Source organism: Echiichthys vipera (assembly GCF_963691815.1).
Source record: "Echiichthys vipera genome assembly, chromosome: 23".
In the NCBI taxonomy this organism is placed as follows: domain Eukaryota; kingdom Metazoa; phylum Chordata; class Actinopteri; order Perciformes; family Trachinidae; genus Echiichthys; species Echiichthys vipera.
In genome coordinates, this window is record NC_139848.1 from 12,437,353 (window position 1) to 12,453,073 (window position 15,721).

At 41.4% G+C, this 15,721-nt stretch overlaps 1 protein-coding gene across 1 annotated transcript in view; it reads right to left on the minus strand.

Moving 5' to 3' along the window:
- LOC310964934 (dedicator of cytokinesis protein 9-like) overlaps positions 1-14,641 on the minus strand; it is a gene marked incomplete at its 5' end in the record, with an annotated part of 49,739 nt that extends 35,098 nt beyond the window's left edge. Inside the window, 6 exon segments of the mRNA XM_083938259.1 lie at positions 1,649-1,744; positions 2,348-2,417; positions 4,166-4,248; positions 5,526-5,615; positions 10,995-11,111; positions 14,525-14,641. Coding sequence (XP_083794385.1) covers positions 1,649-1,744; positions 2,348-2,417; positions 4,166-4,248; positions 5,526-5,615; positions 10,995-11,111; positions 14,525-14,641 — 573 coding nt within the window.
- Positions 14,642-15,721: the final 1,080 nt, after the last annotated feature.

The following is a 15,721-nucleotide window of genomic DNA, read 5'->3' on the forward strand; positions in this document are numbered from 1 at the left end:
TCGATCTTTCCCGAGTGTGCTAGTAGGAGGTTCCACATTGGCAGCATTTCTCTGTTAACGCATGTGTCAGGGGAGGAGGTAGTGTCAGAAGTTAGGCAGGGGGAAGAGGGTGGGGGGAAGTTCTGAGTGCTCTAATGCAAGAAAGGTTAGGATTGCTTTAACTTCAGCTCATAGGGGATTAAACATTAATTGATATACCGTCTCTGTTCGTCTCTATGTGCCCTGCGATAGACTGGCTTCCTGTCCAGGGTGTACCCTGCCTCACGCCCAATGTCAGCTGGGATCAGCTCCAGCCCCCCGCGACCCCGACAGGGACAAACGGTTGAAGATGAATGAATGAATGAATGATATACTCAGGGGTCAGTCCCATCCGAGACTTAGAAGCGATAATCAAAATCTTAAAATGAATTCTATAACACACAGGTAGCCAGTGTAATGAAGCCAAAATTGGGGCTGCATGTACTCTTTTGTTAGAATTAGTGAGGAGTCTGGAAGAAATACTGAATTAAATTAAGTCTACGAAGATTATGTTTGCTTTAAGTATGAGTAGAATGAGCTACGGTGGTCAAGCAGGGATGTGACGAATGCATGAATGACAATTTCCAGGTTCTTCGGAGACAGAAAGGGCCAGATCTTCGAGATTCCGCGTCGCTGATTAAAACAAGACTACTTTAACACGCTGATTGAGTTTAAGATCATCATCGAAAGTCACACCATGATTTCTGCGGCTAGAGGTTGTGGTGCGATGTGCTGACCTGTGGTGCCTGGGCCTATGACAATGACTTTGGATTTGCCTGTATTCAGTTGAAGTAAATGATTGATTAGAATTTAAATAAAAGGACAACTTATTCATAAGGTGTAATCATGACAGATAGGAAACACTTTTCCAAATACTGTCGACTCAGTGACACACTTACTAAACCTTTAAAGGTGTTCTTTATAAAAGATTGTATTCAGAACAAGAATGAAAAGGGAATAAATAATGATGGAGCTTAGTTTTCCGCATGCCAAAAAGACGAGCAGACAAACTATTACACAAGGGCAAGGCAGACGCTATTGAGTATTCTGTTAGAAAAGGTTACTTGTATATTAAAAGGATAGACAGACTGATAGAGCAGGAGAAGCAGGAATGAACCCTCCTTGGTGTAAACCTTGCGGATTGTTTCGTGCGAGCTCTTAAGGCAGTCATTTTGTGAAGTTAATGAATATTTTATTTTTTAACCTTTGTGTGTTCATGAGATAACGCATGATTAATGTATGGTTTAAAGCATGTAAGACTTGTTTACGTACGACTTCAAATAACACAATCAACTCCACTTTTGGACTAGTTGGTGTTCATCCGATTAACAGAAGTGATTGGGCCTCTAATGCTGGCTTTCTTTAAAAGCACAAGCCATATAACCATGACGACATTACTGTGACATGTCATTTTGTCAGACGCTCCTCCAGAGTGACATGAAGCATTACACAACATTTTTTACAGAATTAGTAATACTCCTTGTGCAGCGGAGTGTCACTTTAATAATTATGCATGTGTACTTGCATACAAATCATTCTCAATATCAAAACAGTCACTAGTAACATTGATAAAATGAGGCTTTGATAAGGCTGTGTAGCCTTTAGTGGTTAAAGCTGTGACCGTACCCACCCGCATAGTAACACTGATTGCACTGTTCATGTTGCCTTTGTACAGCCAGCCATGTTTAGACACGCCTCCCTTCTGAGATCCGAGGGAGGCTGTATCCTGCAAGAGGAGGTGAAAAGAACGCTCATTAATACATGTGTTCTCCCATTAAATGAAACTAAATACATTTATGTCTGTAATGCGTCTCCCTCTGCTCCATTAATGGACAAAACACATACACGCCCTGACATAAATGTATTTACGCACTTTGAGATTTAAAAACTATCTGCTGACTGCCCCCGAGGCAGTGGGTGGAGAAGCCTTCATTGACTTCAATGAATGCTTTTCATTAGGAGCAACTTTTAGATCAACACGGCACTTCTCTAATCTCAGGGGATTTCAGCCATGATGGTGCGTCCATCAAAGGTCACTGGCCTTCAGTGAAATCAATGCCTGAAGCGAGGTAAATCATGGGGAGATGTGCCTTTAAAGTGCTACTACTGAAGATGTCAGCTATTCTGGGGAAGGGTGAGGGCATAGAACCTTTAAAAAAAACATCCAAAGGTTAGTTTGTAATAAATTTGAATGAAAATACATAAATGAATACACTGTTTTGCAATAAATTCAATGTATTGTTTAAGTTCTAACGTTTCAGCTTGAACAGGATTTGCCTCACATGATCAGACATCAATTTTGACTACGGGAAAGACAGTGTGGACTCACCTCGTCCTTTTCCACATCTTCATCTACCTCGAACAGGTGAGCGGCCAGTTTGTCAGGTCTCGACACCTTACTGAAAGTACAGGGTGACAGAAAAAAATCAGACCTGGCTCACTTCGTTCAACTTGGAGGACACATAGACATTTAGGGCACATTTAACAAATTCAAATATAAACATCAAACAAGATGTAGAGAGGCAGCTGCCACAGAAGATAACGTTTTTAATACGTGGTTCAAAGGTAAGAGAGGGATCAAAAACTATACCCACATTCTTGATTGTGTAGCTCTAAGAAATCAGAATCAGAAATGCTTTCATAATCCCACGGGGAAATTGTTTAAATATGTTTCAGAATCCAAAAAGTGCAAAAAAAGGAAGTTCGTTTCTGTTATATCGGTGCTACTGTTTTTCTAGCTTGCACAGGATGTAGCCCAAATATTGCAGCTGCTTCTCTCGGTGCAGCTCAAACCCCAGACAGACAGTTTGCCCTTTGACCTTTACAAGACCCAGTGTGCCTCGGGGGGGAACTACTAGCATAAACAGTGTTGCGGCCAAGGCTGCGGCTTGTCTAGTTTTAACTCTACAATGTTTTAAACATGACACACAACATCTGCAAAGCGCATTCCTCTCCTTAAGGAAAGTGGCTCGACCAAGGACACATACAGTGAGGCATTGTGGGATTTCCCTTAAGCTTCAATGATATCAATCAACAGCGGTCCCAGAATAGCTCTGTTTATCCTTGGTAGGAAAACATAGGAAGCCTTCTATTGTTGTTGTGGAAGAGCTTGGAGCCTCCAAGACACAGATTTCCGTGTTTCTAGAGTTCTGGCTGGAAACATTCACTGGCAGTGTCACTTAACAAAATACGATTTACAACTGGATGGCTCATTGCTTTGCAAACTGACACATCAAATCAAATAGGTGCTATCATCCACATGTACTTATCTGTAAAACATAGTATTCAAATTAATTTGCACAACATGAGCAGTATGCTGAATTTGGGGTTTTGAAAGTAAGCCAAGGTGAAGGTGTGAAACGGTTTTACTCACTGAATGTAAGAGGGATGTTGCACTTTCCTTAAATTGTCTGTGGACCATCTAGGACTGTGTCCCACACAGTGACTGAGACCCCTCCCAGTCTGATTGTTTTGGAAGAAAATTAATTGTTTATATTAATCGATAAAATAGTCGATAGATTGTGGCAGCCCTAGTATTACAGTATATAATAATGGGATGTATTTGTTGTCAAATTGGAGTTTTTCATAGTATTATCCATATTAATGACCCAGCATCCAGTCTCTCTAGGTCGTCCTCAGACGAGCCGTCCATCGTTGTCTCCAGTCATCCCGATTCTCCATACATCTTTCCAGTTCGCTGGTACTCTGGGCTCCTGCATCCCTCTTGAGTATGTCCACGTATGTTAGTGTGGAACGTCCTCTTGACCGGCGCCCGCGTGTCGGTTCTCACAGCACCAGCTTGCTGGCTGACAATTCTGGGTGTCTTTGGCAGTGCCCTGCAAGTCTCATTCTCCTTAAAGCAATCTTTTCACTCACCCTTGGTATTCCCTCATACAGGATTATGTTGGTTACATGTGCATTCTTGCTGATGTTAAGCACTGCATGCAACATCCTGGTGTAGCACCCGCCCAGGGACTTCTCTAGGGAATGGTTTAAGTCTTCAAGTCTTATTGTAAGTTGAACTTCTTACATCTTATTAGTTTATAACCTCCCCGCCACACCTTCTTGTAACAAATGTTTATTGTAAGGAAAAAAGGTACACCTCACCGCACTGGTCAATATAGCTGAAGCACGCAAACACACTCACTTTGGGAGCTGACGGAAGTCTCCAGAATACTCCTCATACTTGTAATTGACCACATGCCAGTCGGACTTGTAGGTTTTGATACACTGCAGAGACAGAACGTGAAGAGAGAGGGGGTGAGGGGTCAATTCCATAAGAGCAAATTAAGACGTGTACTTACAGACATGGTCCAGACACAGACAGGCTCGGGTTTCTAAAACAACATTGAAAGAGTCGTTTTGATTTCTATCCAAAGGCGTAAAGAAATGAAAAAAAGTGAGAATGGACTCAGGTGGACTGTTGCTTTTACGGCATACCTTAAGACTTGAGCTTTAGCAGTAACTATGGTAACTCAAATGCATTACATCCATGACCAGTGCAGGTAATATTGGAACCACCCCACCTCCTCTAGAGAAATCAGTTCTGCAAGGATGGGGTTTTATCTGTATAATATAATGTATAAAAATTAGATTTTTGAAGCGTCTATTAATTCATTCCGTCACACTCTGTTCAAGCTAACAAAGTTTCATGGAAGTTTGCCGGTCAACATGTTTTAAAGGATTCAAAACATGTTTTTTAATCTAAACATTTGGCACAATCACATAAAAACAAGCACCAGTGGCATCACTTGGTTTTGTAATATTCCAATATGTGTTCATCAATTCTGCGAATTCATAAAATACACATGTTGACTGAGGCAAGGGGGTCAGTAACAAGTGGAAAAATAAATTCAGAAAACAGACCATCTGTACGAGGCCTCACAGCTAGTCCAGATGTAGTTATGATGTAATTCCTGGCTGCCGCCATGGGGGACTATCCCCTATCAGGCTCTATCAGGCCGCACCCCAACCAACCCCAGAAACAACATGACGTGAACCACAACTGAACTGTGGACCCCATCTGTAGCCGATCCTCCGCACTGTCAGGAAACACGCGAGGGCGGAGAACGCGAATGGAAGTTCATTTAAAGGCTAAAAGCAACATTTTTTGATGTGCACCGTATCGGCTTTCCCTTGTCCGTTGTAAATCATGTGAGCGGTCAACAAACCCTTTTTTCTCTTTTATCGCGAGCTCCCTCTGAAATCTAATCAGCTCTGTGTTATCCATTCACTATAAACAAATCAGAATAAATCGTTTGGCTGGATTCATGTCTGCGGTTATGAGCTCCAGTATCAGGATGGGTCTTCAGGGTGTGAGCCAATTGCATTATCTGGACGAAGGCGAAGCACCTGTGTTTGGGCGAAAAGGAGAGAAAACATGGCTGTGCTCCAAACCAAAGGATAGAACATGGCCTTGGTCGCAACTGAGAGGTTGAGTGTTTGGCCAAGATCAAGGGATAAAGAATGGACAAAGCAGGCTCACGTCCAGGTATGTATTTTTATACCTCTTGGACAAACAGTGAGTGAGCTTCTTTCTCTGCAGTCTCTGGCACGGTGGAGAAGAGAGTCCTGCCCTGGCGCCTCAGGCAAGAGATCTGAGGAGAGAAAGGGAAAGCAGGCATGAAAACAGACTTTTTTATAAACACTGAATAGCTTTGGTTGTATTTGTGGTGTTGCTTAGACATCTCTTTCTGATTATATGAAATTGTATTTATCCCAAATGGGCAGTTTCATTTGTACTTTTTCATTCCAAAAGAAGGTTAGAGATCAAGGTTCGCTACAGACCAGCCTCCTGAAGCTAATGGGGATCAGAACTATGATCAAGGACACGCCAGCAGAGCGATGCTATGCTCGCTTTACTTCTCTGATTCCTTCTCATACATCCACATGGTTAAATTGGGGCCACCCCTATGTTCGCAAGGTCCTAAGGGCAATTGTCACAGTTCAAATTGCAAAACAACAAACGGAGCTGGATGTTTCAAAAGCAGTTTGAATGGTAACCATCCATTCAGCCTATGTGGTGATATTAATGTCTGGAATGGATGTCAAGAAAACTGAGAAAAATCTTTCAGCAAATTTGAGGGCGGAAAGTTTCAAGGAGTATAACTTCAGTACGTTATGAGCTGTAGACGGGTGATTCCAACATCACTGAAACGGCAAAACATACATTGAACATTTGACCTGGAGAAAAAAAAGCATTGCTGAACACAGAAGGCTTTGAAAGGTTCTGTTAATGTGTCATAGGAAGAGGATATTGAGCTAGGGAACATAGGACCCTGGGGACATAGATACAAAAAACATTAGAGCTTACGTTCAAAGATATATTTTGCGGATTTTAATCCAGGTCTATGTCATGCTAATCTGGACAATGTGTTCAGATAAACAGTGTTTGGTCTGTGGTGGAAGTCCCAGCAGAACAGAGCAAGAGAGATTTGCAGATTTTCGTGGTGACGCGCAACAACGCCTTTCGCATCATTCAAATTTTGGCGGATTTCGGCAGATCTCCGATGTCTCATTGTGCGGGGACTTTTGAATCCACTACTTGGCTTCCTTTCTGAGAGTTAGATGAGAAGAGCATGAAACAGATTCTCTGCATGGGAATGTAAAATTTGTAGGCAACGAGACAAGATTTAGGTAACGGACGCGGCCTATTTTCCGTTTGTAGTCCGAGTAGTATTTACCAATCACATTTGAGCATGCTTTGGTTGCAACAGTCTGTGTGGACACCAAACGTGGCGAAACACATTGGCTGAAATGCAATATCACAATACTCTCTGACATCAATTTAGCTTTGTGTTAATATCTGATTTCAAATCCGTCACAAGTCGCTCGTAAGAGGCTACACCGGAAATACCAAAATATTAGGTGTTGCCCCAGAGGCTAAATTGTTGCCCGACAGATAGCTAGTGGGTTCCAAGATTGGCTGAAATAAGGTAAGCAAGCAAGTTTTGTGACATTTTCCAATCATGTTCAAATTTAAGGATAATAAATCTTGTCCCATCATATTATTAATCAACCATCATGAACTATTCTTTCAAACAGCGTTTAAAATTGGAGATGAAAGGACGTGGTACTTTTGTTCCTTTTGCTCAAAGATGAGAAAACAGTCCTGCAGAGGATTGTTCTAGTCCTAATTCTTTATCCTGCTAGCCTTATTAGACATATACTGCCAGAGAGATGAGAGCGAAGATCCATAGCTGAGGAGCAAAAGGCGCCTCAGGCGTCAAGACTGTTGGACTTGCAAGCCTTGCTCCCACTTAGTGTTCTGCTTTTCTACTCAACCCACAAAGATGAGAAGTGAACAGTGGCACAATGACCTACTTTTGTCCTAAATTTCCTATTCTTCCACTGGCAAGTATATGCCGTTATTGAGCCTCTGCCCGCATTTGTCCAGTTCAATCCTGCCATAGCTATCAAAGCCTTGTCAGCAGCCCAAACTGAGCTCAGTTTATTCAGTTCAGTAATATGGTAAAACATCTGCAGTGAGGAAAATATCGGCCCTTCAGGCTGACAGTGCAGGGGTTTGGCTACAAAAGCTATTTGTGGAAATTTAACAGAATTTTTAATGCTTTGGTTGTAGCTGTACAAAAGCAAAAAACCTTGGAGGTGGTTTGAATTTTTTGGAAATACGTCTCTTCTATGAAGCTGGAGCTAGCATGCGGTTAGGTTAGCTTAGCAGAAAGCCTGGAAAAAAGGAGATTCAGCCTGGCTTTGTATATAGTTTGTGAAATCCATACAAAGGTCAAAATGTGAAAACTACATGTATCAAAAAGCCAAAAAATGCTACTCAGTGAGCTAGAGGTGCTGGTAGTTGTTTTTTTGTTTTGTTTTTTACCTTTGGACAGAGCCAGGCTGTTCCCTCGTGCTTCCTGCCTTCATGCTAACCCAAGCTAGTTATCTCCTAGCATCACATTCAGTATCAGACATGATGCGGCCAAATGTCAAACTTTTGTTTTAACTTTAATGGTGTAAGCAGGTTGAGAGAGGCTAAAGGGCTAGTTCATCTCAAAAATCTCAAGGGGCGAGTAGATAATGGTTGAATATTTATTTTTGGGTGGATGACCAATTAGCAGATTCAGTTTAACACAGTATGACACTTCATAGACATTGCGGTTGCACTCACAAAACCGTCAGACTATTTTTGAGTGCACTGAAAACCATCCAACGCACACACACACACACACACACACACACACACACACAGAGCGTGTCTATTCACTCACAGGAGATTTTGAGCAAAGCACGCCGCTGCAACTCTTAGCAAGAACTGCTGGTTGTCAATTAACACCAATACTTTCACAGTCATTAAACCAGGGCTGTGACGGCTTCCACTGGGCCAGAGGGGCGTGTTCCCACAGGCAGTGACACTGCGGGGCAGACAGGGTGATGCCAGGCAGGAATGTAATTCTCTAGCATGGATATCTGTTCAAAGTGGTTGGGGACGGGAGAATAAGAGTGAGTCTTCTTTGAGGTCCTCTTTCTAGTTTGAAAGATGAAAGTGACGAGTGTGTGTTGCGCAGGATCACAAATTTGAAGACTCCACTTAAGCCTAAAATATTGAACACATTCAGTCCAATGATCTACATGAATGCACATAGGGGAAGTTCCAAATTGAGGTTCTGTGCATTACTGTGCACAAGTGTGTATCCAGATACATGCGTATCCGTGCAGCACGTGCGCATACTAGATGTCTGGCTGGCTCCCCCTTCTCTTCTCTAAGCCCGGTGATGTAAAACATATGGCAGGTTAGACAGATGGACGGACTGGGCCGGACCATACACACACACACACACTCACACAAAGGGCAGTTGCTAATGGCTGTGCTCAGCAGACAGACTTGTAATGAAAACCACTCATCATGTACTGATTGTGAAATAGTCTAGAAGCAGACTGTACGTTGAAAATTTCCCACCACTTACTCTACGTATTGCTCTAAGCTTCAATTCACAAGAGTGTAGATCCTATTCTCTTGTGTTCACTTTAATTTGACTGTAAGCATTTGTGCACCCACTCTGTGTTTTTGTATGCATTTTTTAAAATCTATCATCCAATAAAAAGTGTTACGCACAGAAATCTTGCACACTAAGCCTGATGTGTTTTATTATTCTATGTGTTGCGAACATTTGCAATACCAGTCCTCAAGCATTGGGAATGAATTTGTGGTCCTCTCACTTCTTCACTTGGATAGCACTGGTCCCAGCCCAAAAAGTGTTAATAAAGGACATTACGCGCTTGTTTAGCTAAAGCAAAAGTGCTGAGAGGTGAAACAGCTCTCACAGATACAAAAAAAACATAGAAAACGTATTCCGCAAAACTTTAAAGATGCAAGAAAGCTTCTGAGTCGGTGTGTAAACGTTATTTTTTAATGTGCGACAATTTTGTACGGCAAATACGGACTTTGTATGACAATCCTGACAATGATCTTGGAAAACTGGTCACAAATACATAGTTTCATGTTTATAAAAAGGCTTCCTAAAGCCTTCCTCCTAAAACAACTGGGCACTGTAGTTTTTAGCAGGATAAGATACATCAAGCTTTTATACTGTACATACATTGCCTTGGCTCTGCACATGGGCTTTGTTGACAATAAGAAAAAATATTGAATACGACCAGACTTACCCTTTAAAGTCAGATAACTCTCAATATTGTTCAGGAGATTTGAGGAATGAAAAACATTTGAGGGTGAGTCTGAGTCCCTGTTTTCTCTTTCTCTCTCAAACTGGGAGTGGACCCTGCTGAGATCCATCCCTTCACCACAGTGATGTAATGTTGACATAGCCTCTGAGCTTCTTTGAACACAAGCAGCAGATCTATGGAGCGTGTAAATGTTTATAAGAGCGTGAGCCAGGGATTACACGCAGTGCATGTAGAAGTCAAATTTATAGCCAATTTAACGCATAGATTTACTGAGTAATGTCATAATATGGTCCATCTATTTGTGAGTCCACGTTCTGAGTTCTTAGAAACTATTAGTTTCAGGCTGGTATTACGAATTGGGTTGCAAAATTTAATAAAAACAATTTTTTTGCTTTAATTTATCATTGTAAAGTAAATGTAAATGTTGATTTCACAATGTGTATAAATATTCACAATGGCACCATGAGCATTTCAATTGGTTCCCTATGAGCCTAGCTTGCACTGTGCAGTTCTGTTTGCCACCGGATACAATCTCGTTTGCTTTACAGCACAAAGAGGATAGCTCTTGAGTTGTGTCACACATATAAAGGTAATAATATAATAAAACGGAGACCCCGCGGTGTAATCCAAGACGGCAGACTCATTTTTGCCTCTCATATTGTCAACAGCAGCACATTACTGATTCACTACTTCTGTTCTTACCTTTCACAATAAAAGCCCTAGACATACACATTGCATTACTGCTTCTTAACGCAGACTATTTCAGGCCAATCAACAAAATAGATTACAGTAGCTATCAACAGGTAGTGTAAAAGGACGGAGTAACCGAAAGTAACCGTGGAAACTAGTCTTGACAAAAGAAAAAGGAGGAGGCAAAGAAGGGGACGAGTGATACAAACTGTATCTCTACTAAGCTAGATCAGAAAGAGAAACTACTACCATTACTTTGCCTTCATCGTAGCACTGAAATTGGAGTTTCTAGCTCAAAATTGGGATTCTTACAGTTGTTTGGCTGGCTGTCTGATCTATCTACTTGCTCATATGAAATTAAACGGATAGAAAAAGTGTTATCACCGTCCCTGTTACGCAATTTGTTCGGGAAGCAATGCAGTGCGTCCTGCATTGTTGGAAGAGTTAGCTCTGAAGACTTCAACAAGACGTAAATCATTTGACCTAACTGAGCCAAACTCTAGCAACATCCGGTTCTCACACACACACACGCACACGCACACACACACACACACACACACACACGCACACACACACACACACACACACAAACACACACAAAAGTAAAATGGACCTACTGGGATCAATAAATAGTTTCTTAGTCTTACCTGGAAGTCGTCCGTGGGGAACTGTAGCATGTCCCGCAGAACATCACTGATGATTTGGGTCTTCCTCTGTAGAACCACGTTCTCATAGTCCAGAGGCTCTATGACCTTTGGCTTAACCTAAAAGAGCAGATTACAGCAATGGATTAGTGATCGGCAATATGCTCTGTCCAGTAATCTTTGCTTCTCTATAAATATGTGTGGTCTTCTAGTACTTAGTGCAATTAATAAGGGTATCAGTGTATGGGATGAGTTACACATATGGGGTATTCACACTGTCTGAACAACAAGTTGCTATTGTCTTTTCGCAGAGTTACTGACAGCTACAGCAGAAGGAATTGGCACAGAGACAGAGATGAATGTGTGTTAACAGAAGAGAAGACGCTAAATGAAAGAAGTGAGGGATGGATGGATGGATGGATGAGCGAGAGTCTGTGTGTGCCATTGTACCAGTCACTGTGTCATGAGCTCACGTTCAAAACTTTAAACTAGAGATGCAGTGGCCTTTGCAGCTCTACAAATCTCTCCTCTGAGAATTTACAGTAGTAGGTATTACCTCCTCATACCAATGCTAATTACAGGAGAATACACAGGATTCTTCATTCCATAGTTAATCCGTATACTACAATGTAACAGAGGTGGCTTTGTAAGCATTGATGCTTGGCAGTAGGTAAGATCGTGAAGCACAGTTCGTGATCTAGCGGAGATTAAACTCCCCTAGACGTTGGCTTTAACATTCCACAGAAGAGAGCCATGGGATTCCTCCAGCATGTTCTCTCTCAACAAGCCTTACTGTGATATTAGAAAACACACATATGACACACACGTGGCTGTGGCTAAGGAAGTAAACAAAGCTCTGATCTATTCAAAGCTGAACTAAGTTAGTTAGTTCGTTTTTAAATACTTCACTTCACAATAATTCTGACAGTTGGAATCAGAAAGTGTGAGAAGCCCCACCTAATTTATACCTGTTGATTTGATTTTTTGAACAAACTCATTTTCTGGTATAAGGACACTGTGCATAAAGTTGTGAGACACAAGCTGACACAAAATCTGAACTCTGTTTCTTTCCTCCCTTCTGTTTCCATTCCCCTCAAGCATTAAAGAAAGGCCAGCTTTAGGAACTGATACTGCTCTGTGAGGCTGCAGTATGTATATGCTCTTAAAACCAAATGCTATCATTAGCAAGCACAATGACAATGCTTATGTTTAGCAGGTATCATGGTCGTGTCTAGGTGAAAACCAAAAGATTTGCAAAAGTCTCTTGAGATAACCCAAGATATGTGAAAGGCTTGTGAGGTGGTTATGGTTAGATGGTTAAGGTTAGGCATTGACCCTGAATGGTAAAGGTTTGATGGTTAAGGTTAGGCATTGACCCTGAATGGTAAAGGTTTGATGGTTACGGTTAGGCATTGACCCTGAATGGTTAAGGTTAGGCATTGACCCTGAATGGTTAAGGTTAGGCATTGACCCTGGATGGTTAAGGTTAGGCATTGACCTCGGATGGTTAAGGTTAGATGGTTAGGATAAGCATTAACCCTGAATGGTTAAGGTTAGGCATTGACCCTGAATGGTTAAGGCTAGGCATTGACCCTGAATGGTTAAGGTTAGGCATTGACCCTGAATGGTTAAGGTTAGGCATTGACCCTGAATGGTTAAGGTTAGGCATTGACCCTGGATGGTTAAGGTTAGGCATTGACCTCGGATGGTTAAGGTTAGATGGTTAGGATAAGCATTAACCCTGAATGGTTAAGGTTAGGCATTGACCCTGGATGGTTAAGGTTAGGCATTGACCTCGGATGGTTAAGGTTAGATGGTTAGGATAAGCATTAACCCTGAATGGTTAAGGTTAGGCATTAACCCTGAATGGTAAAGGTTTGATGGTTAAAGTTAGAAATTGACCCTGAATGGTTATGGTTAGATGGTTAAGGTTAGGCATTGAACTCGAATGGTTATGGTTAGATGGTTAGGGTTAAGGTTAATAAAGGTGGTTGGGAAGCAAGTCTCGCAAGAGTTTTCACAAATCTAGGCTTACCATCTAGAAACAGCCAGGTATAATGTTTAGAATCTTAGTTTAACCTGTCAGAATGCTAACATTTGTAACCTGACACTGAACACAAAGTACAGCTAATGGGAACATAGTCCTGAGAGATAATATTTCTATTTTGTATGCACAAGATAAAACATGTTAAGACCTTAGGGCCTCCTTCGGAAAGTTATTAATTTTGCAGGTAGTCGGTCATAAACCGAAGATTAAAATTGAGATATTTCATATAGTCAGTGAACCATGCTAGTTGACACACCTACCAACGGATCCATAGAATCCCCCAAAAAATTGCAGACTGACACAACATTACAGGATTTCTATCTCAAAATACGTCTGTTACAGTACATCTCAAGTGCAATGTTCCCTTAACTGTGAGACAAACAGAAAAATTGCGGGATAAATCTGAAAATGTCTTGTCTATTTTTTGACATACACCTGTTAAAATCCTACCAAAAGTTATTATCTTTCTGTCCATATCTGAATCGTTCCTGATTGGAACGAGGCTGTGCGCTGTGTGGCTGTTATCCATATTATTTGGTTTAGCCTCTTGGCCTGTGTCCAATGAATACATAACAAACTGAGGCCAATTAAACACTCTGACCACAGATTTGCATTTTGATTCGTCCAACCAATCCTCCTGATGATGTAATGAAAATATCCCTCCTTATCTCTCCACCCTTTGGATGTAAAAGATCATCTGATAAGCAGAAAATCGCCATTCCTGAACTCAGACTGGATAATTGCCATTCAGACAGAAGTTAACAACAAGCAGCTGTGAACTGTGAATTGCCAGTAATTATCTCACATGAATATATTGGAGACACAGTTATGTGATCAACTAAACTATTAGGGCTAAAGTTGTGGCCGTTATTATGCTCTATAAGCTCAAATTCTGTTTAATAATACTCTGCCCTATCAGGAAAATTACAATTTATAATCTAGATTTGCTGATTAAAAATAAATGAATCCTAATTTAGGGAAATGTTTCAATAAAATGACATCTTTAGTGTTTAGAAAAATAGTAATAAAGTGGTTCCAAGGTCTCCAAACACCAATCCAACTAAGGGAAATAAAATATGTATATATACAGCATATACAGTATACAGTATATATACAGTGTTCTCTAACAAAGTAGTGAACCTGCACCTTTATCACTGCACCAACTTTGCAGTCAACTCTTCAATCTGCCTGACTCTGAAGTACGGAAACAGTTAATGAGCCAAGAGAGCCACAAGTGCTCCATTTCCTAAAAAAAGATCAACATTCAACCCTCTGGAGAGGTGTACCCTGAAGCTGCAATTTCCCATTTCCGTCTAACCCTTTTAAAAAATCTTCAAAGCTGCTCTTGAAAGGGAATCTAAGAGATAAAAAAAACAACTTTAAACAATCAGATCACATCAGTTCCATTTACAACTACCAGAACTAGAGAGGATTTGAGAAAAATGCCATTTACTGCTTTGTAAAAGATGGCACAGTGCACACTTACCGCTGCCACCTGTGACCCAGCCTCCACCTCTGCCTCAATCTCAGCCAGGCTCTTGTACTGCTGTGGAGACTCTATCACCATCTCCCTTTTGGAGGCTTTGCCAGCTCTGCCCTGCATTGTGGTCAACCCTGTCTGCCTGTAAAATGGTTGGAGACTCACTGCGCACACACTGCCATGGCGCAAAGTTGCCCTCAGTGCGTAAAGGTAGAGAGAGCTCTGCCGACGTCCAGTGAGATTCCCTCTGTACTCAATCACAATAGCCCAGCCTCCTTCTCCCTCTCTCCCACTCTGTCTCTCATCAGAAAGGCAGGGCCCCTCCCACCCTCACAGCTGTGCAGCTGTGAGAGTGTGTGTGGATATGAGTGTGTTTGTATGTACAGTATGTGATTTGTGTGAGGAGGAGGGGAGGAGACAATTGACCACTCCCCCCTTTAAAAAATGAGGCCCAGAGGTCATGTTTTCATGTGCCTGCTCCACCTGCCTACTGTGTCTGTGTGTGGGTCTGTGTTGAAAATAGAAAATAAAGAAAATGTTGAAGAAGAGAGGAGATGATAGATAAAAAAAAATACAAATATACTAATTATGTATTAAAAATGTAGGATTAGTTCCTGTGTCCACAACGTAGCATTACACACACAACTCTACTACAACCCACATGGCCGTCCTCCGCAGAGCTGGGTCTGTCTGACGTTCCTGCCTGTTATAGGGAAGGTTTTCATTGCCACCGGACTCTACGGGGGAATTGTTGGGTCTATGTAAATCATAAATAAGTCATAGAGTGTGGTCTATACATACTCTGTAAAGTGTCCTGAGATAACTTTTGTTACGACTTGGCACTGTAAATAAAACTGAATTGAATTGACTTGAATCAAATCATCACTTTATTTAGTGGTACTGTAACTTACTGCTGCTACACTTTACTGTGCTTTACTGTAACTTAGTTCTGTAGGAAATGCTGCTACACTTTTAACACTGTTATCACTTATCGCTCCTTCTCACTTATTTAGTTTGTACTTATTCTCTTTCAATATGCTGCTAAACTGCACGCTGCGTATTGTTGTATATTGTATAAACCTACGCTTAACCACAATGTCTGTTGCACTCTGTCACACTTAGTTAATTGTTAGATTTATTTGACGTTAGCTTTATTTTGATTTGATTATGTTAGCTTATTGTCACTCTGAGCCTTTCCCACCT